The sequence below is a fragment of the Syngnathus floridae genome, chromosome 3 (assembly GCF_059516105.1).
Source record: "Syngnathus floridae isolate MCC-2025c chromosome 3, RoL_Sflo_1.0, whole genome shotgun sequence".
Taxonomy (NCBI): domain Eukaryota; kingdom Metazoa; phylum Chordata; class Actinopteri; order Syngnathiformes; family Syngnathidae; genus Syngnathus; species Syngnathus floridae.
In genome coordinates, this window is record NC_142415.1 from 21,987,660 (window position 1) to 22,012,600 (window position 24,941).

At 43.8% G+C, this 24,941-nt stretch overlaps 2 protein-coding genes across 4 annotated transcripts in view; one reads left to right on the plus strand and one right to left on the minus strand.

The window, feature by feature from the left end:
* Window positions 1–19,443, plus strand: part of phkb (phosphorylase kinase, beta) — a 28,001-nt gene extending 8,558 nt beyond the window's left edge. For 2 of the 3 annotated variants that reach the window (XM_088372250.1, XM_088372248.1), the window contains 25 exons: window positions 130–245; window positions 391–454; window positions 1,433–1,528; window positions 2,830–3,027; window positions 3,766–3,823; window positions 4,108–4,185; window positions 4,253–4,411; window positions 4,521–4,615; window positions 7,810–7,865; window positions 7,951–8,044; window positions 10,760–10,843; window positions 11,675–11,779; window positions 12,389–12,471; window positions 12,603–12,693; window positions 12,790–12,848; window positions 12,940–13,102; window positions 13,430–13,511; window positions 13,615–13,672; window positions 15,553–15,643; window positions 16,745–16,950; window positions 17,150–17,284; window positions 17,499–17,628; window positions 17,732–17,839; window positions 18,145–18,285; window positions 18,353–19,443. In XM_088372250.1, coding sequence (XP_088228376.1) covers window positions 130–245; window positions 391–454; window positions 1,433–1,528; window positions 2,830–3,027; window positions 3,766–3,823; window positions 4,108–4,185; window positions 4,253–4,411; window positions 4,521–4,615; window positions 7,810–7,865; window positions 7,951–8,044; window positions 10,760–10,843; window positions 11,675–11,779; window positions 12,389–12,471; window positions 12,603–12,693; window positions 12,790–12,848; window positions 12,940–13,102; window positions 13,430–13,511; window positions 13,615–13,672; window positions 15,553–15,643; window positions 16,745–16,950; window positions 17,150–17,284; window positions 17,499–17,628; window positions 17,732–17,839; window positions 18,145–18,285; window positions 18,353–18,490 — 2,688 coding nt within the window. In that variant the 3' untranslated portion in view covers window positions 18,491–19,443. Of the gene's footprint in view, window positions 1–129; window positions 246–390; window positions 455–1,432; window positions 1,529–2,829; window positions 3,028–3,765; window positions 3,824–4,107; window positions 4,186–4,252; window positions 4,412–4,520; window positions 4,616–7,809; window positions 7,866–7,950; window positions 8,045–10,759; window positions 10,844–11,674; window positions 11,780–12,388; window positions 12,472–12,602; window positions 12,694–12,789; window positions 12,849–12,939; window positions 13,103–13,429; window positions 13,512–13,614; window positions 13,673–13,776; window positions 13,868–15,552; window positions 15,644–16,744; window positions 16,951–17,149; window positions 17,285–17,498; window positions 17,629–17,731; window positions 17,840–18,144; window positions 18,286–18,352 lie in introns of all 3 variants that reach the window. The other variant, XM_088372249.1, reaches the window with a different exon arrangement.
* A 159-nt stretch (window positions 19,444–19,602) lies between these two features.
* Window positions 19,603–24,650, minus strand: LOC148401146 (uncharacterized). The gene is made up of 8 exons (XM_088372252.1): window positions 24,470–24,650; window positions 23,288–23,433; window positions 23,106–23,212; window positions 22,786–22,913; window positions 21,697–22,244; window positions 21,513–21,598; window positions 21,256–21,439; window positions 19,603–21,154 (listed from the first exon to the last, which is right to left on the minus strand). Exons 1-8 carry the CDS (start codon window positions 24,537–24,539, stop codon window positions 21,005–21,007), a joined length of 1,419 nt encoding a protein of 472 aa, XP_088228378.1. The 5' UTR covers window positions 24,540–24,650; the 3' UTR covers window positions 19,603–21,004.
* Window positions 24,651–24,941: the final 291 nt, after the last annotated feature.

The window sequence follows — 24,941 nt, forward strand, 5'->3', positions numbered from 1 at the left end:
CGGTGTTAGATCCAAACTGTCAAATTTCACTTCAGGGGTCACCTTCATTCAAAGTTGATCACAAGTGGGAGGGACCAGTTTTATTTGTGGCTTAACAACAATTCTGTTGTCTCCTCTGATGTTTTGCAGGTGTCCTTCATCCAGAACCTGGTTTTCTGCGTGGAGAGAGCCTACAGGGTGCCCGACTACGGCATGTGGGAACGAGGCAGCAAGTATAACAACGGCAGCACCGAGCTGCATTCAAGGTCGGTCACATTGAACTCAACATTTCAGCTCAACCGAGTTTTTATTTTACTGAATTTCAGTCCTCTTTAATCCTGCTTTTTACAGAATCCAGGGACAAAATGAATGTAATCACAATTATTAAGTATACAATTCAAATGTGTGCAGCTCCGTGGGCCTGGCCAAGGCTGCTCTGGAGGCCATCAATGGATTTAATCTTTTTGGAAACCAGGTAATGCACGAAAATCAGACTATCATTTTCTGCACAGAAAAAGGACTCCATAAATGGCTTTCATGTTCATCATGTCTATCGATGCTGATTTCCCAATTGACTGACTCACAGCAGCGGACGCTATTATCACGTTTCACTGCGGCGTGTGAATTTGTTTTTTTCCCCTCCGTCTTTGTGTGACGTGAATGTGAGGCGAGGTGTTCATTTTTTTCCCCTTTGGTGAACTTTTCCCATCGTGATAAAAATTGATCGGAGGCAAGAGCGTGAGAAGCTTCCTCTTATTATGTTTGAAATTGCTGATCTTTGAGCACGCTGGAACGAGATAATATGATGTGTGACTACTTACTTTACCTAACTCGATTGTAGTTAAATGTGTGTATAAAATATTGGAGGTATTGCCGTCAACGAGAATTCTAATTATGTATTTTTATTTTTGGAGAATTTAGAAGAAACCAATTAAACTAGGTACATTTATGAATACATCACATTTCAACTAACGGCGGGGATAAGTGGCTCGCAAAACGTTTGAATGGAATTTTAAGCTGCACTTTGCCCACCCTTGGTCCGAATGGTCGGCTTCAAGCACTTTTTTTTTTTCCCGTCCTCAATCAACAAAGCTGACCCACAATCCCTTGCACTTTGCACACCTCGACCATTTGACTAAAAGCCCTCTCCGTCCGACACTCATTTTTTTCAGAGGGAAGTAGAAAATAGACCATGTAGGCAATAATCATCTATAATACATTTGTGCTTACATTAGAAAATGCTTAGCAGGTGGCTGCTTTTTTTTTTTTTTTTTTTTGGGTACTTCAAAACGATTGGAGTACCCACTAAGTAAAAAACCAACACCGGTGAGGCCTTTAAGTGCATGGGATGTTTGGAATGATGGGATGACTCCTGACACGTTGTTGTTGGAGCACTCCCACGCCGCACTTGATGTTGCTTCGTATTTAAATGTAGCTGCGCGCGTGTGTTCAGGGTTGCTCCTGGTCGGTGATCTTCGTGGATCTGGACGCCCACAACCGAAACAGGCAAACGTTGTGCTCCCTGCTTCCTCGAGAGTCACGCTCTCATGTGAGTGTACCCGCACCGACGTCCGTGTGGGAGGACAAATAGATGTTGGTTGTGATTTTTAGTTCTGTCACATAAGGTGATGGTTATTATGGATAACTGGCAAGAACAGGAGGCAGCACATTAATCGTTCTGTGTGCTGTCGGCCATTTTTTTAGTCTGTGGATTATTGTAGCCATATTTGTTATATCATTTGTGTCCCCCGGACTATTTCTTTGACTTTGTGGATTATTTATCGTCATCATATTTATTTCTATTGTGCACGCTAAAAATAAGCCATAATTCTTTCGGAATTATTTCTGGTTATTTTTCTTTATTTTTATTGTGCTAGTTGGCGTTTTACATTAAATGATCGGAAATATATTCTTACTTCAATTTCATAAGTGAACCTTTAAATGTGTATTAATTATAAAATACAGGGAAAGAAAATGACTCCTGGGTCTGTTTCAAATGAAAAGGATTTTTAATACGAGATTGGTGTGAGTGTGGAGGAGCACTGATAAGAAACCAAGTATGGAAGTAGCCAATGTGGGAGGGGGAATGGGGGGGGGGGCTGTGGATTTAACAACTAAGCGGACTTTGTGGAGATACGGGTGGTCTCCTGGGGGCTATTAATTAGCAGATGTTCAACTTAGCAGATGAACTTTTTTTCCACCCTCCCGAGATGAATCCTGTATTTGAGCACTGAATGGACTCTAAAAAGCTGAAGTGCTTCCTCTCGGAGGCGTCCTCACTTCCCTTTTCGGAGCAGCTGTGATCTTAATCCCCTCTTCATCTTCTTCATCCTCTTCCCTGCCGTCAGACTTGGAATAGATGCCTCCTGACGACAGTGAGAAGAGGTTAATTGCGCACATCAGACAAATGTCAAGGTGGCGGCGGGTGTTCGGGACTTGGCATCGTGCCGAAGTGTTCAAAAATGAAAATTGAAGAAGAAACAAGCCACCAAATAACTAAAATATCAATATGACATCGGGAGCCTTGGCCTGTGACGGAGGATTGGAATTCAATACTCCATTTGGCGACACACTCGACCACCCGCCTCGGATACGGAAAGCCACGACCTAACTGGGAGAGCTGTGAACTTTTTATTTTTATTTTTACTCGAGTGATAATTCGTAGTTGCTTAGAAACAGGTTTTCAAAATTATACAGTACAGTCCACAACTTGTAATAATTTGGTGACACCTCTACATTTGGGAAAAATATATAAAAAAAGAAAAAAACTGTATATATATATATATATAATTTTTTTTTTTTCTAATTAATTAATTTATTTATCTATCATTATTTTTTTTTTTTTGGTAGAACACAGACGCAGCCTTACTTCCGACCATCAGCTACCCTGCCTTCGCCGTGGACGACGATGCACTCTACAGCCAGACACTGGATAAAATCGTCCGCAAGCTGCGTGGCAAATACGGCTTCAAGCGTTTCCTCCGCGACGGATACCGTACCCCCAACGAAGACAAGGAGCGCCGATACTACAAATCTGCTGAAATGAAGGTAGTGCGCTTGTTTTGTATGTCGTAGTTGAATTAGCATTGCAACACAAATGTTAATGACTCACTTAAAATTGTGACCCTAATTTGAAACCTTACCCCTTGTTTGAAGGCCTCATTTGAATCCCTACCCGAAGCTTCAAAACCAAATCATGGGTTGAAACAAGTTTGTCCCAAACCAAGACTTGATAAATTGTTCAAGTGCAAAAAAAAATGAAATCAAATCCAAAGACCTCCACGGACGTCGGTCTCGAGCTTGGCTCTTCTATCTCCTCCCGTCACCTTCTCCTTCTTCATCTTTTCACGTCTCCTCTCGCAACCTCCTACGTCCTCCGCGGCAGCTTATCGCCACGCAAACACATTTAAACGACACACATGGCTGCACCTTCACGCCAGGAAGTCACATTAGACCAAGCGGCGAGTCGGCGCTTTGAAGACATGAATGCAGCTCACCGTGTTATTGAACATTCTGCTTTCACATTGACATTTTCGCCTGTTGTGCGAAGAATTGCGAAAGAAAAAAAAAAGTATTACATCTATATAAACTGTTAACCCTATAAAATAAAGTATGTTTTCTACCTTGATCCTTTTAGGCTAAATACTCATCTCATCCGACCAAAGTTCAACTGTCAGCCGCTTGAAAGTGGCCCCTCTCACCTCGCTGAAATTGAAAAGCAATAAAACCTCACTCCCATCCTTTTTTTCTTTCTTTCTTTCTTTCTTTCTTTCTCTCTCCCGACAGCTCTTTGATGGGATCGAGTGCGAGTTTCCCATATTCTTCATCTTCATGATGATTGACGGTAAGCCTCCCTCACATTGTCTCGCAGGGAACCCGGAGCTTCAGCCCAGTGACGCTCTTTTTGTATGCCGGAATATCGTGAATTTAACAAGGTGTGAAATTTAGTGCGAGTGAAATAAAAAAAAAAGTTTTGAAATGTCATTTAAAGAATCAGTATTCTCGACTCCACTGGCATTTCGTTTTAATCGCGCCGATAAACAATCTGATATTTAGACGCTGACATATTATCTTGTCAGTGGGAAAAGCATAAAAACATCCATTTGAATATTTGCGTGTTTGTTGCAGGGGTGTTTCGAGGAAACCAGGCTCAGGTGAAAGAATACCAGGATCTGCTTCAGCCAATCATCTTTGAGTCTTTTGAAGGCAAGACAATGAGTGGCGGGATCTTTTTGGCCGTTGTGATGACTCAGTGATTGTTTTTTCACGCCAGGTCATGCTGTGGTGCCCAAGTACTACTACGTGCCGGCGGACTTTGTGGAAGCGGAGCAAAGCAAGCGCGGCAGCCAGAAGCGCTTCCCCAGCAACTCCGGGCGAGACGGCAAGCTCTTCCTTTGGGGACAAGCGCTCTACAACATAGCCAAGCTGCTTGGTGAGATACAGAAAATTTTGCTCCGCAGATATTGTCCAAGGTTTGTAATTTCTTTTTTTTTTTTTGTCTGTGAAATTGCTGCGTGTCCATGACCACATGTGGATCCCAGTTGATGAACTGATCAGCCCCAAGGACATCGACCCCATCCATCGCCATGTTCCTCGCCAAGACCAACGCAACGTCAGCATGCGCTACTCCAACCAGGTCAGCCTCAATGATCTCATTGTCATTGCTCGCAAGAAAAAAAATATCACAAAAAAGTATTTTATAATAAAATATTTAAAAAAAAATAGAAAAGAAATATCACATTTTTTAAATAATATTTTATAATAAAAATGTAGTTTATAATAAGAAAAAAAAACATGGAAAACACCATCACATTTTAAAAAAAATATATTTTATAATAAAATAAAAGAAATGGAAAAAAAAATTGAATATTTTACAATTTTATATAACAGAGGACACGGACAGTTTTTTCCAACGGTATGCTTTTTGGAATTTTTTATGTAGCCATTTCAAATATGCCGACACAGCAGATATGTCCGTAATGTACCACATAGGTAAGATTAGAAGGGATTGGAGGGTCGGCGCGTTGTTCCAGTGGGCCAACCGGGCGAGTGCTCATGCAGTATTAAATGGATGGCGTTAGATTCCTCCACATGAGCAAGCAGCAACGCTCTCGCCCACACACACACACGCACACACTCACACATAGAGAACGGCCGCTCGATGAATTATCTGAGTGAGATAAATGGATCCGTCCCGGGCCGCTTAGTGCCTCTTGTGAGAGAGGAAAATCGGGTCAAGCAAGATGCTGACGGCACCTGATTGGACGCCATTGAAGGCGTGTAAATGTTGGGCAGAACAAGGGTGATGAATTCTCATTACATATGTGTACGTACTATTATGCTTTTTTTTTTTTTTTTTTTTTTACGAATGGCAAACACGGATTTCGAGTGAGTTTGATGTAAGGGGTCCCAGATGTGAACCTCAACAATTGACTCACTCGCTAGCATGTTTTTTAAGGCCGCAACAATATGACCCAGTTGGTGTCACTATGTCTCGTTATATAACACGGCGGATGCATCAGCACGAAAGATGACCTGCGTGTGCGTGTGCGTGTGCGTGTGCGCGTGCGTACCCCAGTGTGCTGTGTTCCAGTCCATTTCGCTTGAGGGGCATCAATGCGTTTCATGGAGTGGCGCATAAAAAGGCCGCTGTGAGGAAATGAAGCGATCACACGTGACGGAGTCGTCGTCTTCATTTGTACGCTCGCCGCCGCCGCAGCGTGTTGTAAATAACACGTTGACAGCGTTGACACATTGCATCACATAAATGGCGTACAAGCCGTTGAAAATAATAGCGCTGCAAAACTAGGGAAAGCTCTTCCTCGCCACTGATGATTACCGATTCAATCTGACGGCCAATTTAATTTCGAGATGCCCGATTTTCTCCGATTGTGGACTTCCTTGTAATATATCCCATAGCTCAAATTGATACCTGCTTTTTATTTCTCCCTCAGGAAAGAAACACTCTGCCTTTTCCACTTTTTATGTTATAGCCTTATTCTGTATTGTACTTGCGATTTCTTGGCCGTTTTTTATTTCTTCAAAATTGATCACAGATGTCGGAAGATATTTAAACGAAAAAAAAGGGGAAAAACTGCAGATCTACAGTCGACGTGGCATCTCGAAAGCTGACATTGTGAAGTTTAATGACAAAAATAAGAAATAGCTTGTTGATACTTTATTGTGCTACACAACCACAAAAAAAGTCATAGTCAATTCATGAATTCTTCTAATTGAATTCTGCTAAATATCAGAATCCCTGCTATCAAATCATTGCCAGATCGGAGCAAAAAGTTGCTTTGCGTTAGCATTTGTTAGCACCATTCAAAACAGGAACAAAATATGCATTATGTAGCGTATCCCGCTTATTTCCGTATTGCAGTCACACGTTTTCAATAACACCAGACGCATCTCCACATTTGGCATTCACCTGCTGCATTTGTTTCCTTCCAAATTGTGGATTTTCCAAATCTGATTGATTTTGGCCCATCTCGCTTCTTTTCCATCACGCACCTGAGACTACGTCGTCATGGTTACCGCCCTTCCACCGCAGTGATGCGGGGGCTCGAAAACGCCTCGGCAGGTAGAAAACATTTCAACCTGCTGCACTTGCATCACTGCCCTCCGGCGTGGAGGTGCATCACGGTCGACGATTATGGGATGGACAGGAGATGCTTGGAGCCTCGGTTAATCCAGCTGTCACACATGTACAGTGCGGGAAAATCGTAGTGCTTCAACTTAAATCAGTTTTCCATTGAAAATAATTGGGGAGAAAAAAAAATCAATTTCATTTGGTTTTACAATTGCAGTATTGAGCCGGGCTTCCAAGGTGCGACAATCATTGTGATGATTCAGAATTTTTTTTTAAAGACCGATCAGGCCTCATCATTTTGTCTCACCGCAGGATATTCTATGAATACATCTTCGAAAACATGGATCTTTTCTATGAATACATAGTGTGCGTTCTCACCATTAAAGCTTCTCAAGGGCGGGATAATATTCCTCCTCCGTCCGTCTTTTACCGACTCTACAACTACACAATCTCATCCTGCGACCCCTTGAACACATCCCCGCCCGCCCGCCGCGCCGCGCCGCTCCTCCACCTGCCGTCCCGCCACCCATGACTTATCATTTCTTTGACGTTAAACCTGCGACACGTTCAAATGCCCTCATCAAAAATACGAATCTCTCGGCACCGGCTCGCCGCCGGCGGGGGCATGAAAGGCAGGAGGATTATATTTCATTTCACACGGAGATGGCGAGAGGGGGTGGGGAGGAATGAGGCTGCCTTGTCTTACTTTTGTGCGAAAGTCTTTTTTTATTCCTTTGTGATTCCACGCTCGCACCCTGGGAGGCATCGTGACCTTGAAACAGAGACGCGCTCAATGCAAACTTTTCTGTTCCAAATCTTTCAATGATTGAAGATTTATGCCGATAGGTTGGGTTGTGTGACTGGCTTTCGACTAACACCGCTCGACAGGAATCGTAACAAAAAGTAGATTTGAGGTGAAAATAATTGAAACGCTAGCAGTGAGATGTCTGCTAGGACATTTATATGAGCTGTACGCTATGAAGTTGGCATTTCAAGCTAGGCTTTAAAGCCAAGGTTAGGCTTTCGAAATAGCTTCAAAACAAGGGTTCAAAGTTCAAAGCAAGATTTAGATGAGATTTTTTGAGCCTGGCCGAACCCATTATTAGGTTTAGCGGGCTGGTACTTTTTCACGCAGGGTCAGAAAGCTTGAATAGTTGGAAAGTGAAATATTTACTCTACCTGACCGATGAAGCACTCTAGCTTTGTATGAACTTAATGAACTTTTTGGTCCCTTACAGGGCCCCATAGAGAATGATGTTGTGGTCCACGTGTCACTGATAGCTGAGAGCCAGAGGTACATTTAACGTCTTAAGTGAGCATGTTGTGCAAAGATTATTTGATACAGCCATTTTTTTTTTTTTTTTTGCATTTGTGTGTAGACTGCAGGTGTTCCTGAACACATACGGTATTCAGACGCAGACACCACAGCAGGTGGAGCCCATCCAAATCTGGCCTCAGCAGGAACTGGTCAAGGTAATGTACGCGCACACACACACACCCACACACTTATTCCTGAACGCAGCAGATTTGAGCGATTATGAGCAAAACATTCAATTTCACAGAATCTTCGCATCAAACTTGTCAGACTAAGCACTAAGAATTTTTGCAAGGCTTTTTTTTTGTCGTGACTCCAACCCATAAAAACGTAACGACCTCCACTCGGCGAGGTCAGATCTTGATCAAACGTCTTGTGTGGAATGATGTTTTTTTCATTCTCATCTCAGCAAGTCAAGGCAAACATGTCTTTGGGACTTGAGTGGTAAACATTATGCGAGTGATTGCCTTCTGTTGTCAAGTGCTACTAGCAAGTTAGCGTCACTAAGCTACTTCCCCTTTGCTTTGTGTTTACGGTAATTGGAGGAGTTCTAAAAAAAAATAGCATCGACACCGCTGCGGCGCTAATCAATGCCGCAATCAGTCAAATTGCATGTCAGCAGCCTTTCCCCATCTTGATTGTCACATTCATCAAAGAAACGCCGTCAGCTCCACGCCATTGATCCCCCTCCGCGCTGCCATACTTAACCACTATTGATCAGCATAATGGCCCCCGACCGGTCGTCGTCATTTCGATGTCATACTTTGATGCTCTACCTGGAAAAAATATCATGTGTAGAATTGGAGCAAATGTGAGCCTGGCAACAGTCAAGTGCAGACATTGCCAAGCTGCCAACGCCATTTTGCCTACTACTGATCAACCGCTCGTTCAGTCGGATCAAATCTAACGATCGCTTCACAATGATTCAAATATTTGATGTCATGAAACCCCGATATAGTTCATTCGGTATATAGTCGGTAGGAAGAAGACTGCATTTGGATCCATACATCTTCTGCGGCGTATGATCAATAATCTCTCCTTATTAGGAGCCAAAGCGTTCAGAGATGATTCGGCAGAAAGTTAACGATCCAATGATGACGATGATGATGATGATGAAGTAAAGCATCACAGGCAAACTGGGCGTCTTTGCCACTTTGTCACATTTCCTCTGCATCCTTCAACACCTTTTGGTGTGAAGTTTTACTCCGCTTGTGCGTTGTTTACCCGCCCGAGGGTGGGGGGGGGAGCGGGAATCACGGAGCGAGCGGCGGGATTTAGTGCAGACTACAAATTAAAAGAGCACTTTGTAGAGTGGATAACTGTAAAGACACTTTTCGATTTTCTGCCTGCCGCTTAATGGACTTTTCCTGAGCTTCAGCCTGCCTCTTGCGTAATCCTTCTGAACGGATGAAAGCTTCAGTGGAGCATACCGTGAAACGCAGAGGAACACACAGGAGAACATGTGGGGGAACGTACATGAGAACATCCACAGTCAGACTTAATGAGGGTTTTAGACATTGTGTATGGCTTTTCCGCTACACTCCTAACCTACCTTAGCTTACCAAGCTACCGACCTACCTCCAGGTTTTTCTCCTCTATGTATACCTAGCCAAGTGCCAGCACTGACCTTACCTAAGCAATTGTAAGTTTGTGATCACGAGTGGGTGCCAGTGTATAGTATATATATTTCTACTTAGGACTCAACTCTTGTGATGTCATGCACTCACGTGAATTAAAATCAATGTAGACCAGCTGCCTCATTGGCATTCTCCACATGGGAGCCGAGTCGGGTTGTCCTCACCTCCTTGTGTGGGCGTGTGTGTGTGTGTGTTCACATGCATTTGCAATTCTGCTTCATCCTCAATGAGCAGCTGCCTCTTTTTTTTTTTTTTTCCTAATGCACTGCCCTGCTCTTTACTTACTTGTGTGTTTTATTTGAATTGGAACAACCTTTTAGCCCGTGCGTTTTGCACAGGAATTGCACCAGAGGAGCACAGCACCACCTATTGGCTGACTTGGTGAACTGCAGGGGCCAATTCAATGTTAACATGTGCATCTTAAAGAGAGATATTATGGCGACTCAAGTTTGGCTTATTCTGAAGCGTTTCCAAGAGGGTGTGCACACTTGTGCAACCACATTCTTGGTTGTTTATTTCTACTCGGTGTCCTTCAAGTGTAACATTCCAAATTGATCTCAAGGGCAAGAAAGCTGCTGGGTTGATGTATTCCGCTCACGTAGCAGGTGAGGATTTCACACCTCCGAGCTGAGCTGAAGGTGGTGGTGGTGAGGAAGAGGCGGGAGGGGTCAGAATCAATGTCCAACTCAATTCTCTTTGCATCTTCCAACGTGACAGCCCATGATACAAAAGAGGCTTTTAGCAGCAGAGCGGAAACACGGGTCGTTGCTCATCTCGGCATCGTCTTTAAACGCTTCGTAGTCACGTCGAAGTAGAAGGCCACCACCTTGGTCTTCTCCGTTGCCCTTTTTGCAGAGGAGCCTTGTAATTGCCGATGCACTTCGTCGAGAGGTTACGCTCGTCGAAAATGTCCGTCGACTGCCGGAGCTGGCCCAGAAGTCCAGCAAAACCAATTGGCGCAATGCCTGCATCCACTATCCCACGTACCAACATACGACTGCTGCTCTTTAAGCTCCGCGGGGGTCCGCTAAGGACTCGGCTAATGGCGTGGCAGGGACCTTTTCATTAGCGCCACATCTCATAAGCATTCATGATAATGACAATAGCGGTGGGTGGCCGCGCTGCTTGCGCGAAGGTAATTTCCGCAGTAACGGGAATTTCTCGGCTGGGGACCGCATGACTTCTCCCGACCGCCACTTGCGTTTATTCCGATGGGTTTTACGTGTCTTCCTGCAGGCGTACCGCTTCCTGGCTGTCAACGACAAGCTGGGCCTGAGCGGCCGTCCGGATCGACCCGTGGGCTGCATCGGGACCTCCAAGGTACATTCACACGCTCACCTGTATTCACTCACCTGCGTCGGCGAGCGCTCGGAGGCTGCAGCTGGGTGAACCCATGCGGCCCCCAACATTATTAATTCATTTCACAATGTTAGTGTAGGGTGAATTCATTCGGTTTGAACGAACATGACAGTGTTTTTAGTTCTTTCAAATGACAAACTCTCCCTTTAAGCTAGCTTTGAAAAAAATAAGGCATGATTTTTAGGTAAATTATGAAAAATGAAGTATAAAAATGTTGAAATATGACCAGAATAATGATTATATTTTATGATAGAAAATAGAATGATTATTATATTTATATGTTATAATCATTATTCAGGGATAAAAATCATGTTTTTTTTTCCAAGTATTTTTTTTTATATACTTTTGGACAATGAGGAAAAATAAGTCCAATTATTTTTGTTGTCATATTTTTATGAAAAAAGAGGCAAGAGGCAATACTTGCAACATTTTTCGGAGCAGATAATACACAAGATTATCTATCGCACGTCTGCCTCCGAAAATGAACGGCGATTCGTCCGCCGTCCTGCTTATGAATCTCGACTCCCCCCCACCGACTAAGTGCAAAAAACAATATTATAATGTTACATTTAGGGAGGGAGGGAGGGAGGGCGGACGACTCCCTGCCAGAGGGCATTAACATCATCATTTTGTGTCAGTGTGCCTGCGTGTTGTGTTCGTTGTGCGTGTGGGTGTGAATATGTTATCCCACGGGTTGGCGCCATCGTAAGATTGATGATGGATTTTATACGCCGTCCACACTAATATGTATGCGATTCCATGCAAGTATCCATCTTATTCTGTGCGTTGCAGATTTATCGCATCCTGGGCAAGACGGTGGTGTGCTACCCCATCGTCTTTGATCTGAGCGACTTTTACCTTTCTCAGGATGTCATGCTGCTGATTGATGACATTAAGGTATGCACGCTGATGTAATCCGACAAACTTTCATGCTTGGCCTTCTCCCCGGCTCTCAGAGAAGGTCAAAATGGTAAAATGTGAAAGGTTTATAGCGGGCTAACTGCTCCTAAACCTTTATTTAAAGGACAGGCTTGCCGTAAAACGGTTACGATCGCATCAAGAATAACGGCGCGCATCAAATCGTCAACTAAACTGATGACAGACATCATTTTTCTGATTAACAGCTAGCTAATAGTAGAAATATGATGGATGCCATTTATTGGATCATCATTCCAAATCTTCTTTCTTAGACCCTTGATATTTAAAACAAAAAAATTCATTGTTGAGAAAAATAGAATCGTCATTTTCCCAAAATTTCTATGTATATTTGAGAAATAAATTGTATTGGTTTTAGAATAAATAGAAATAGAATAGATTTAAAAAAATATATATATTGTTGAGATAAAATAGAAGACATTTTTCCCACATTTCTACATATATTTTTGAGAAATAAATTGTATTGGTTTTAGAATAAATATGTTTTTCCAGGAAATATCATGACAATACTTTAGGTCTTTGTTGTCTTGTTGAGAAAATATTCTTCCAAATGTTATTGTGGTGTTGCAGAACGCCCTCCAGTTCATCAAGCAGTGTTGGAAGATGCAAGGACGACCTCTTTTCTTGGTGCTCATCCACGAGGACAACATCAAGTAAACATATCATCCACAATCTTTGACCGTATTCTTTGCAAGAAAATACGTAACATCTATTTGTCAACTTCAAGGAATTTGACTTTTTTTCGTGCAACAATGCAAAGACCTGTTTATTGTCATCTCTTTAGGGGAAGTCGCTTCAACCCGGTTCTGGACATGCTGGCGTCCTTCAAGAAGGGCCATGTCGGAGGGGTCAAAGTTCACGTGGACAGACTTCAGGTTTGCGCGTCGTCTCAAGCTCCGAACGAGCTGATGATAGCAAAGGAAGTTGATCAAGTTCACGATATTGAGATGATGCATGTGTCTGTCACCCAGACGCTGATCTCCGGCGCCGTGGTGGAGCAACTGGACTTCCTGCGTGTCAACGAGGCCGAGTAAGAACCAATACTCGCATCGTATGCTAGCTGACCGCTTTATTAGGTACACCTTAGTTACACGTTTGTGATTAACCCCTAAAAAAAAAAGGATCCCAGAGTTCAAGAGCTTTGAGGAGCTTGAACTTCCCAAACACTCCAAAGTCAAGCGACAGACGAGCACGCCCAACGCTTCCGACTTGGAGCAGCAGCCCGAGATCAGCGTGGACGAGTGGCTGAGCAAGCCCACCGACGAGATCCTCCAGAAATTCCATGTGAGTCCGGAATCCCCCCGTGGTTTGTATTTTTATTGGATAGCATGTAATTGTACCTAATGAAGTGTCCTTGAAAGTGGAAGGGAGCAAAAAGTTGAGAGCGACTCGCTCGCCGTCGTGCATGAGAATGCCTTGTTTATCTCCCCCCATTTCATGCATATTCCTCATTTAATTCCCATGGAAATGAGGCGATACGCGCGATTATCCATTATCGTCATGCGAGACGCCTCATTTCAATTTCACAGCAGCTTTTCATGAGTTGGTAAAAATGTGCTTTTGTATTCTTGTACACACAATATGGATGAACTGTATTTTGCCATCGTCCAGGATTGCGATTGTTTGGCCAGCCAGGCTCAACTCGCCGGAATCCTGCTGAGGAGGGAAGGATCGCACTTTCTCACCAAGGACGGTAAGCTAGCTTCAGAGAAATGGAATTTATTTGCGGAGGCATTTAACCCTAACCCTAACCCTAACCCTAACCCTCTCTTCATTGGTTTGCGTTTAACTTGCAGAGAACCTGATGGAAGAGCTGGAGAGGATCTACCGACAAGCCGGCACCCGGAAACTTTGGTCTGATGTTGACACGCGTGCACGCGAGCGCACAAACACACTTTCACACACCGGCATACGCACAAACGCACATTTAACGGGTTGTTTTGTTTAACGGCGCGCAGGCAGGCGGTGCGCGATGCCGCCGCCATCACCAAGAAGTTGGCCAGCTCTATCGCGCCTCACGTTACCTCCATACTCGTGAAGGGCAAGCAGGTAACGGGTTCCGCCAGAAAATGCGGAGTCTGCATGTTAGCCGTTAGCGGCTTGCTTACCGCCGGGCTAACAAGCTAGGTTCAAAACTGCCCGTGTCCATGAATTGGCCATGTTGCGAAAGTAGAGTCATGCCTCTGTGAGTTTGGCTGAACGCACTTGCTAGCTAGCTAGCTAGCTAGCTTGGTTTCACCTCATTACCCATCACAAAGCCGTGGCACCTTTTGACGCTAAACGACGGGGATTTGGACTTTAGAAGGAGAAGACTTTTGGAACAAGTACCGGGGAACCTCTAAAGTCTTCCTCTTTGTTTGCTTTTTCCAAATGATTTCTATCAATGTTATGAACAGAATCAGTGAGCCGTTCTACCCAATCTCTGACTTTGGTCATACGAGGAATGAATGGCCTGTATCAGAGGTTCTAGTATCTTATACCCCCACAGAACTCACAGAGTGACATGGTCACCTCTCCTCAAGGACCCTGCTGAGAATCTAGAACTGGTCCACCGTCCCTCCTGAATTTGGGATTTGATCCGAGTTTACAAATTCTGGCATATTGTGAATTTCACCTACGTTCTTCCTTAGAGGTTCCACTGTACATCATCTTCAATTCCAAACCATACTGACCTTACTCACTGTAGACCAAAACCCAATAGATGTGTGCAAATGCGTGTCCAGGCTCGCTGGTGTACCATTGTGCGTGCGTATCTGTGTGTTGTCGTCCGACTGACAACGACAACTTTCCACCAGCTACTGTTTTGTATTAATTGGCTGAGGGCTGCATATTTGCACACACAGCAGCGAGATGTGATTATGCCAAAGAGAAAAGGGCAGGAGAAAAGGCCCCAGGCTGTTTTTTTTCCACCCATCCCTCCCTCCCTAGCCCTGCTTGGAAATGGTATCAGCGCTCCGGGTTCAATTTACTTTCTCATTTCCCTAACATTGGCCAGCAAGTGAAGCTTGAAATAGGTTGGCCAACAAAGTGTCGGCGGATTGACACCACATCATGCCTCATAAAACGCCACGGCTCTGTTGCTTCTTATTCATCTGAGCGCTTTTCGTGTTCCCGTGCTGAATACCGACACACAAACACACACTCGGCATTCATCCTAGCTTATTATTGAAATGATTTAATTTCTTTCTGTGACGACGGCTTCTGCTCCACGGTTGCCAGTGGCAACGTGCGCTGCTTTTCACCCTCGGAGGCAGGCAAGAGGAGGAACTCTGAAGACCAATTTAACAAATATAATGAGTGAACATTAAAATACGGATTATTAAAAAAAAAAAAAAATCTGCTTTACATGAATAATTAGAAAATTCCGGTTGACTGTTAGTCATTCCTTACGTTTTCAGCCGGGCTGAAAAGGATATTTTCTCCATTTGTCTCTTAGTTGATTTTTTTTTAGGAGGTAAATAAGGAGACTGGACTCAATTTTGAAATTTGTTGCCACAGGGGCGAACGTTAAAAAGGTCCCACTGATAGTCATTTTTATTCAAGTTGTATTTTAGTTTAAGCACAGGGGTTTGTCAATATACCGCCCCTGCTGTTTTGGAGTGTCATGTTAGCTAACTTCCACGTAGATGTATATTTTCCATGGCAAATTGTTCGCACCTGGCTTGTAAGATCCTCTAATGCAAGATCGGGAGCTGCGTTGTTTGTCTGACGTCCAATGTCTTTTCGCCCACTAGGTCCGTTGTCCGTCTTGCCGCCAGTCTGTTAACTAAGCTGGTGGACAGCCTTGCTCCCAGTATTACTAGTGTTTTAGTGCATGGCAAGCAGGTAAGTTCAACACGTGGGCACCAGGGAGTTCCTGGTGGGGGGAAGGATTTTTGGATTTTTATGACTAAAAGTCAAATTTAATCCCCCTAAAAAAACATCTTCAGACATGTGATATATTTAGGGCTGTATTCTGTCTTCCAGTTTTCTACATTTATTTTTTTATTATTTTTACGTTATTGTTGTTTCATTTGATTTGTTTTGTTTTAATTTTGGTTTATATATATATATATATATTTTTCTTTTTTTTAATATATATATATTTGTACTATATTGTATTCAGTTTTTTAATTAATTAAATTTTTTTATTTCTTCAATTTTAATTTTTTAAAATTTTCATCCAATCTTATTCTCGCACATTGTTTTCCCCGGCGCGGCCATAATACCACAACAATGACCGATTGGCTCGATGATTATCCTATTGTTCATTTTAATGTTCACTGAGAGAAAAAAGACCAAAAAACTGAAATCACGTTGGAGCTCCTCGTGCCGTTTCCTCCTGCGGGAAGTATTGGTCACCGCATGTGCACTCGCTATTCATCACGTCTCATGGCCGCGTACGTGCCCGCTGATCCTCTCATGACCCCTTCGAGAGTGCTTCCATCGTTCCGTCCCAAGTGTTCCTTACAGATTAGCCTCCTCTTTTGGAGTGCCTCGCTTATCTAGCCTCATTTTTCGTTTTACTTTCTTTTTTTCCGTAGCTGCGCGAGCACTTTTAGCCTTTCATTATGCTCAAGTAGCTCAAGGTGTGCATCTGCATATAGATTGCCTTGACACAGCCTACTTGCAAATTTGGGGAGGGCTTCTCTTAGTTTTGATCAGGAACAGGTTTTCGTTATATTCTGTTGATTCAAAAACTCTCTAAAGTTTTGATAGTAAGTCCTCTATTGACAACTCGTCGCAAAAGTTCTTCAAGACTGATGATTGCACTAAAAGAACAGTTGTGAGTTGCTGTCGGTCAAGTTGAAGGTTGATTATTCAGCGAGTCGTAACAAATCAATAATGTATGGAGAATGGAGATGGCTGCATGTACGTGGCATGACCAACCCCACCATCCCCGGATATCTGGAGACCTTTCTAATTCCAGGCGGGTTTTTTCCCCAGGTGACCCTCGGCGTGTTTGGCCATGAGGAGGAAGTGATTTCCAACCCGCTGTCTCCCAGCGTCATCCAGGGTATCATCTACAGCAAGTGTTGTCCACCAGGGGGCGAGCGTGAGGCTGTCCTGCAGCAGGAGTTGGTCATCCACATCGGGTGGATCATCTCCAACAGCCCCGAGCTCTTCCGCGGCATGCTCAAGATCCGAGTTGGGTTGGTTCTATGATCTCTTCTCCAGGTTGAAGTTGAAAAACCTTTTTCTGCACTTGAGCAGTTTTTGTTGTAATAACAGCGTTCACCACTAGATGGCAGTCATGGAAGTGCAGAAAAACTAGTACGAAATGGCAGGACTTTCTTTCCTCCTCGTTCACTGCTACTCCACAATGTTCTTCCTCATGCGTGATGTCCACAGGTGGATTGTCCAAGCAATGAAACAGGAGCTGAAAATCCGGGCGGGAGACATGCCCTCCCAGGACATCTACCAGCTTTCTCCAAGCGATATCAAGCAGCTCCTATTGGATGTGCTGCAACCTCAGCACACGGGCAGGTACTCAAACGTAGCCGTCATCCGTGCTGTTCCTTATCTGAAACCTCATTGCGTAATCCTCTCCAATTGTAATTATTCGTTATCGATTTTTAACACATTCATCTTCCCCTATCTGCCGAAACGCTTTCGTGTTTTTTTTCTTAGTGATTTTATCGAATGCTCGTCAACCCGGGTAGACAATTTCCTCAACTCGGCTTGGTCTCGCCTCCCACAGATCTTGGCTCCACCGCCGGCAGATCGACGGCTCGCTGAACAGAACCCCTCTGGGATTTTACGACCGGGTTTGGCAGATTCTGGAGAGGACTCCCAATGGGATTCTGGTGGGAGGGACCCACCTCCCCCAGGTACCTGCTGGATAGACTTGATTGTGGTGCTGTAAGGCATCTTTGCGGTGGAGTACTTGGACCAAAGGTTGATCAGTTGTTATATTTTCATATATTTTTGTAGCAACCGACGCTGTCTGACATGACCATGTATGAGATGAATTTTTCTCTGCTGGTGGAGGACACGCTGAAGGGCATCGACCTGCCTGAATTCAGACAGATCATCGTGGAGGTAAACAACTTCATGGCTTGACTTAATAATGTTTTTGATGCAATATTAATTCCCTTTTTTATTTAATTATTTTTTTTCAAATGGCAAATATTTTCTGCTGTGAGATAAATGAAAACTGTTTTAATATGTAAATTTATAAGTAAATCACTGCAATACAGAGTATAATTAATTTTGTATGATTAGCTTTTGTTTAATTTTCTTCGAAAAATTGAAAAAGATACTGTGGCTAAAAATCGATTAAAATAATGTATGGACAATTTAACCTCATTTCCCAATGAATTATTATGGTGTATTTGTGTGAGCAGCTGCTGATGGTGGTGTCCATTGTGCTGGAGAGAAACCCAGAAGTGGACTTTGCTGACAAAGTTGACTTGGACAGTCTGGTGAAGGAAGCCTTTGCCGACTTCCAACAGGATCGCAGTCGCTCGGAAGACGTCAAGAAGCAGGTAGGAAGCCTTCCGCTCCCTCGGATTTTTCAAAACCTCAGCATGTTCCTCCCCGACGTCTTTGTAGGACGACATACAGGCCTTCTACAATACGCCGCCTGTGGGCCGGAGGGGCACCTCCAGCTACCTGACAAAAGCTGTCATGACCCTGCTGCTGCAGGGAGACATGAAACCCTGCAAGGACGACCCGTGTTCTGTCAGCTAGAAGCTCAGACGCCGACTCGCTCCTTTGCTTAGATCAGCATGCACTGAGTGCATATTAATAGGGGAGAAACACCTCGTGATTGATGGAAAGCTAAACGGTGGAGCAAACGTGATAGTCATATATTGGTTGTTCTGTTAAGCCTTAGCGTAAAAGTGAGGTAGACTGAGAATCTTGCGATTAAGGGCAGCTAGTAGCATTTTTTTTTCAGTCTTTATACTTAATACTCGGCAGATGTTTCAGAAACGGTTAGCAAGACACGCTTTGAACGACTTGCTCTTTATTTAGATAAAACAAGCTAAGATATGGAACTGGACAAAATGACCTCCACACACTAAAAGAGCCAGCGACCTGTTTTGTTTCAAACTATAAGTGCTGAATCATGAAATAATTCCAGGGGGCGCTGTGTTATTTTTGCCTTTTATGGTTGGTCACCAGATGTTGTTTTGCAATGATGATAGCTGAAATCTTTCACAATTTAACGTCGTCCGTCTGCCGAGTATTTCAGACATTGTTATGGGTTTAATTATCCCTAACAAAATTTTATCGGGGTAAATAAAACTGGCTTTGGATATTGATCAACATCAATCAATCAATATCCAAACAACCGCATGCCCTTTGTGAGTTTACATAGCAATGCTAGCTATTAGCCAGTGTGAAGCTAAGCTGAAGCAAGCTACAAGTCCTCATAACCTCCTGCTCATAACGGTGCCTATGATTATTGTCAGAAGCATGTTTTGCTGCTAATTTAGAAATCAACTTTGAATGTGAATTACGTCATTGTGTTTGCATACATGCTGAATGTTTTGCATGCACAGATATTTTTATTTTACTAGGTGGCAATAATACAAGGATAAATACTCATTTGAAAGCGTTATTGTGTATTGTTTAAGATTTCATCAAGAATGATATGTTTTTCCTTAAAATACTGCTAAAATGTCTCCCTTTCAACAAAATGGCTGACTTGCGTTTTTTATGGCTAAGGCTCTTGAAACTTTTTCGGTCGGTCTACTTCGAACAAATGGGCCATAAACAGAAGTTAACCACTGTTAATAGTAAAAGTAAATAACGTAACTTTTCTCACACAAGGCAAACATCTTTTTAGACACAAAGAGTTACAGAAGCTCCAAAAAATGATTTATTTAGTTAGACCAAGTTACAAAACAAAATGTCGCCTGCGCTTGACATCCCGGAGAGAATTTTTAATCAGCGTTTTAATTGACTTTTCTTCTTGTCGCTAATGGGCTGTGCACCTTGAAACAAAGATGTTATTTTTAGGGGCGAAGACGCCTTCTGGCAAACAGCGGGGATCCATAATATTGAAGGGACATAAAATAACCATCATTGGGGGAGTGTGATGCCCCCCCCCCCTTTCATATTGTTCAACACTGTTATTCTTGTCAGGGATAAGATCCCTCTTGATTTTGAAGGACATCTGATACAAGACGATGAAGCTAAACTATATATCATCTATCATATCAACTCAATGTCTTTCCAAAGACATAGATGGCCCGTTCTTTTCTCTGTGGACAATACACTCGCTGGTCAACATAGATAGATGCTTTGTGTCTCTTGATACGTTTGAGCTGTAACTCCATATCAGGTCCAAGGTGGCACCGATGGATCATCATGACAAATTAAGCAGGATCATACTTGGGAAGGTTGTGAATCATGGCTGAATAGCACAACAGCTCGGGACGATAAAAGTGCATCACTTAGCAACACAGCTGTTTAGCGCTTTCGACCTTGTTCAAACTTTGTGTCTGACACGACATTTTGCTGCCATGGCAACAACACACCCAATTGATATGAAACATTGATTTAATTCAGCAAGACTCACGTCAGCATTGCTCTACGACGTATAGTATAAAGCCTTTTGACCGGAAGTGCATTTTGTACTGCTGCCGTAAAACAACCCAAGATCTTGCACATACAGAACCAACTATTACTCCACATCTTAGTTTCCTTTGCTCAATGATGGACACCTTAAGCAAAACGCAACAGTGGTAAAACACATTTTGTTCCCTGTGTGCGTGTGCGCACGTTTAGCCCATCAACAAGTGCTAATACAGTAGTAGATTCTATTCCATATGCATTGGCAGCATTTAAAATCTAATCAACATTTTCTAAAGAAATTGTGTCAGATTATTTGTTAAGAGTTAAGAGTCTCATGGCAGTTCAATTTGGAGATGCTACAGATTTGACTGAAAGAAATCATTAGAAAGACTCAAGGCCTTTATTTTGGTTCAAACACGTGTGCATTAGTTTAAAAAAGTGACATTTCTATACGCTTCAGAAAAGAACATTATTTTCAATTAAAGTGTCTTCTCGACTGGCGCTCAATTTTCCGCACAATGCAGTGAAATATCGTACCGTGAGATTATTTTACACAACTAGTCTAAAAAGAAAACAACTGGTGGCAACCGAGCTCTAAAAGAAACAAATACATTAGAATGGAGCTGATTGCCGTACGCGTGCTGACTCCCTGACAGGAAGCGGCGTCACACGGCTGCGTCATCACATCAATTGGACGCTGCTCAGCATCACTTGCCACACCTCCAGCCAGTTGATGCTCCTGATATCAAGTTGAGCACCTGCGAAGTCCAGCTGGAGCTCGTCGTTGAAGTCCAGGTGGAAAGTGCCCATCTCGCCGCACTTGATGACAATCTGAAGAGTGACAAGATGGCGGCAGGCTCAGTAAGCACTACGACTCTTTCTATTGCGCTCAATCGGCACCAAAACCGAATATTTTAAGCATCTTCAATCACCTTGAAGGGGAGACCGGCTCCGAAGGGGCGTCCTTGGGGCAGGTCCCTGGTCTGCTTGGTGCCCCACATGCGGCCCACTCTGGCGTTGAGTGTGAAAGTTTGGCTCTCCAAGTCCAAATTCAATTGCAGCACCGTGGTACCGTTCTTGTCGTTGGTGTTGCGCGCGTCCAGGTTGATCACCAGCCTGCGTGCCGCACAAATGCTGTCATCGTGCAAGCTGCCTTCTTTTGAGTGCCTGTATGCCAGTGTGTTATTACCTATTTGCTTGGGGATTGGATCGTCCTTTGATGACAATACTGCGGGCCACGCTGAGACCGTCAAGCACAGCATGGAATCCGCCTTTCTGCGCACACCCAAACAGAAATGAATGTTCATACAATTGAGAGACAACTACATGAGAATGAACATTTTTGCCATCTACAGTACAAACATTTAACTCACCGGATTGGCAACCATGGCGAGCAGGCACGAGCATGTCACGTTGTGGGAGAAACATGCCGTCTCATTGGTGGAGCTTGCGCACATCTCGAGCTCCCTATCGGTCGGAGGAGGGCCGGCAGGAGAGGTGGCAGGCTTGGCGATAGTGGGGCAGGGAGCAGCAGTAGGGCAGGTGGCAGGGTTGGCGGTAGTGGGGTAGGGAGCAGGAGTAGGACAGGTAGCAGGCTTGGCCGGAGTGGGGCAGGGAGTAGGAATAGGACAGGTGGGAGGCTTGGCAGTAGTGGGGCAGGGAGCAGGAGTAGGACAGGTGACAGGCTTGCCTGTAGTGGCGGTGGGGTAGGGAGCAGGAGTAGGACAGGTGACAGGCTTGGCTGTAGTGCTGGTGGGGCAGGGAGCAGGAGTAGGACAGGTGACAGGCTTGGCTGTAGTGCTGGTGGGGCAGGGAGCAGGAGTAGGACAGGTGACAGGCTTGGCTGTAGTGGTGGTGGGGCAGGGAGCAGGAGTAGGACAGGTGACAGGCTTGGCTGTAGTGGTGGTGAAACAGAGAAGACCTATTTGAAAGGAGAGCGCACATTAGAAGATATTCAAATGCTGCTGTTGGGTCTTGCGAAGGGTTCAAAATTGGCCACGTTTTGAGAGATGCCTTCAACTAAATAAACTCATCAAATAGTGAACATATTCAGGCAAAAAGAAGGAACTACACAGAAGTTATTGTTTCTTGATAGACATTGCCAATTGTGAAATCTTGAAACGTTCAAAAGGGAGGATTGATCAATGTTAATATTGAACCAATTTGACAAAACTGGCTTTGATGCGCGGTGCCAGTGGCGGTTGTGAGAAGGTGCTGCGGAGGAGAGCCTGACGCCCTTTTCCATTTGGCCAGGAGGTGGGGGCATCTTCTGTAAGCGGTAAGTCGGCCCCTTTTGTTTTTTTTTTCCTGGCTGGCTGTCACCCACGCCACTTGGACTTTTTCCAGCATGAAGTTCTAGGCAAAATGTGACTTTTTTTCTCAAGTAAATATCACCAAGTCCTCATTTTTTTTAGTATAGTGAAACACTTACGCTGTAGTTACAAAACAGGGTATGTACTCACGTAAGGGCATCTTGCAGATGTAGCCCTGAGGAACCATACATGGTAAGTCATTCCATTTGCCATTGTAAAACATTTCAACGCAGTTTTCATTATTATTTCTGTTGTTTGGCTCATTGCGACTCCAGTTCCTGCAAGAGACACATTTTTTAGCATCTACTATTACAGTGATGTGTTTCAGAGATCTTGTTCGTGAAAAATGAGGAATTTTTTAAGTTTGATCATCATCATTTAAAGGAACAAGTACGCAAGAGGAACCCTTTGAGCGATTCTCCGCCTGAGGCTCATAAGCTGTCGCACTTTTTTAATCAATTGACACTCACGAGTAGGCGAAATAACTTCCGTCTGTCCACCGCCACGGTCTGCGAGAGTACTCACGTTGCAGGCCAATCCAGGCATGCAAACCATATAGTTTAGACTCCAGCCACATCTGCAAGAAAGACAGTGCAATGAAAGAGAAAGGTGAGGGAGTTGAGCAAGTGAGTGACTGAGCGAGATGTGGTACCTGCTCATATTTGTCCCAAATGCTTGTCAGTTGGGCTCCCATGGACACACAATCGTCCGAAGCCTTCCACCACCCCATTTCCTTTCTTCCGAAGAAGTAACATCGTTTGCCGTATTGTAGCCATCCGGACGGGCACCCGAACTGCTCTGGAAAGGGAAGAACCAGATGAGAGCCACGACAGCATTCAGCCACTTTGCTTGCACATGCAGCAAGACGAAAAGGAGTGGTGGCTTGTCGTCTAATAATGTCCTCAACACTTCTGTGTTCTTCCTGCAGGAAGCAACTTTGGTGGCTGTCAAAAATCTCTAACTGTTTCAATTGGTGCTTGCCTATTGAAGAGGGAGCAACAGCAATGTGTAAATACTCTTATTAATTTATACAAACATAGTTGCTCCATCAGAGCACAGACACGGCCCACACAGCTTAGTAACTTTTCCATTACACATAAGGCACAGCTCATTAACGTCATGACACATTGATACAAAGTATTCAGTAGGTAACAAGACATTCAGGTGATAACAGAGCAATTGTACGTCCCTTATAAGGACATGTTTTTCCCTCTTTTGGCCTCCCTTTTCTTCTCTTCCTTCTTCCTGCTTGTGGACACTATGAAGCCTTCTGACGTGGTTGTTTCAACTGCTGCCATGCCTCGTGTACTGGCCGTCATCAAACAACCCAAGATCTTGCCAATGAAGAACCAACTATCACTCCACATCTTTTTTTCCCCTTGCTCAACGACGGACATCTTGAACAAAATGCAACACTATACAAATGGGTTTACAAGTGCATTTCAAATGGTCTATCAGTGTTTTACTAAGAAAAGAAAAATCCACTTGCAGCTTTCCGCACAGTAAAGGCACAAACGTGCTTTAATGCAATCTTCTTTGTTTTGCCTTTGTAGCAGTTTTTGGTCAGTTTACTATTAGATCCGTAGATCATGCTCATTTAAATGTTTGCACCCTAAAAATTGCTGGGTTAAAAACTGGACCGACCAGGAAGTTGAGGTTCCGATTTTTCACCCAAATTGGGTTGTTTTTCACCCAGCAGTTTTACGAGTGTGCCATTAAAGAAGAAAACATTCAAAACCTAAAAGTGGAAGACAATAAATTAGATAAAGATGAGATAAAATCACTTTTTAAAACATGATATAAATAGTATATAAAATAATAAATGTTTGCTCACCAGCGCAGATCTGAGATAGTGCGAGGGTTATCAAGAGCATGGCAGCGAATGACGGCTCCATGTTGGGCATGTGTTGGGCCCAGCTCAGTCAGAAACAAAGCAGCAAATCACTTGGGGATTAAGATACTGGTGCGTCGTCGGTGCTCGACAGTGTGTGCTTGCTGAACTTGCACTTCAAACGTGTGCCAGACAGCTCCTCCCTAGACATGCCCCCAACACACGCGCACACATCACGGCACAAAGAATGCAGAGATGATGCTCTTTGCGGTTTGTGCAGCTTTAGACAGGGAGGGGTCATAGGTTTCGTTCCTGAAAAAATAAAACTTGAAACTGAACATACCTGTGAGGAGTTTTGACTCAGGATGCGCGTGACATCATTTCAAAGCCTCGGACAAGCCTTTTAAACCGAGCAATTTTAATCTGTAATGTGAACCCAAACGCCGTCACCATGTAGATTATACAGGGTCCGGCA

Coding starts and splice junctions, on each gene's coding strand:
- LOC148401146 (XM_088372252.1), bottom strand. CDS start 24,539: ATGCCCAACATGGAGCCGTCATTCGCTGCCATGCTCTTGATAACCCTC. Junction 22,245..22,785: donor CATCTGCAAGATGCCCTTAC/GTGAGTACATAC, acceptor CCTTTCAAATAG/GTCTTCTCTGTTTCACCACC. Junction 21,440..21,512: donor TCCAATCCCCAAGCAAATAG/GTAATAACACAC, acceptor TGCGGCACGCAG/GCTGGTGATCAACCTGGACG.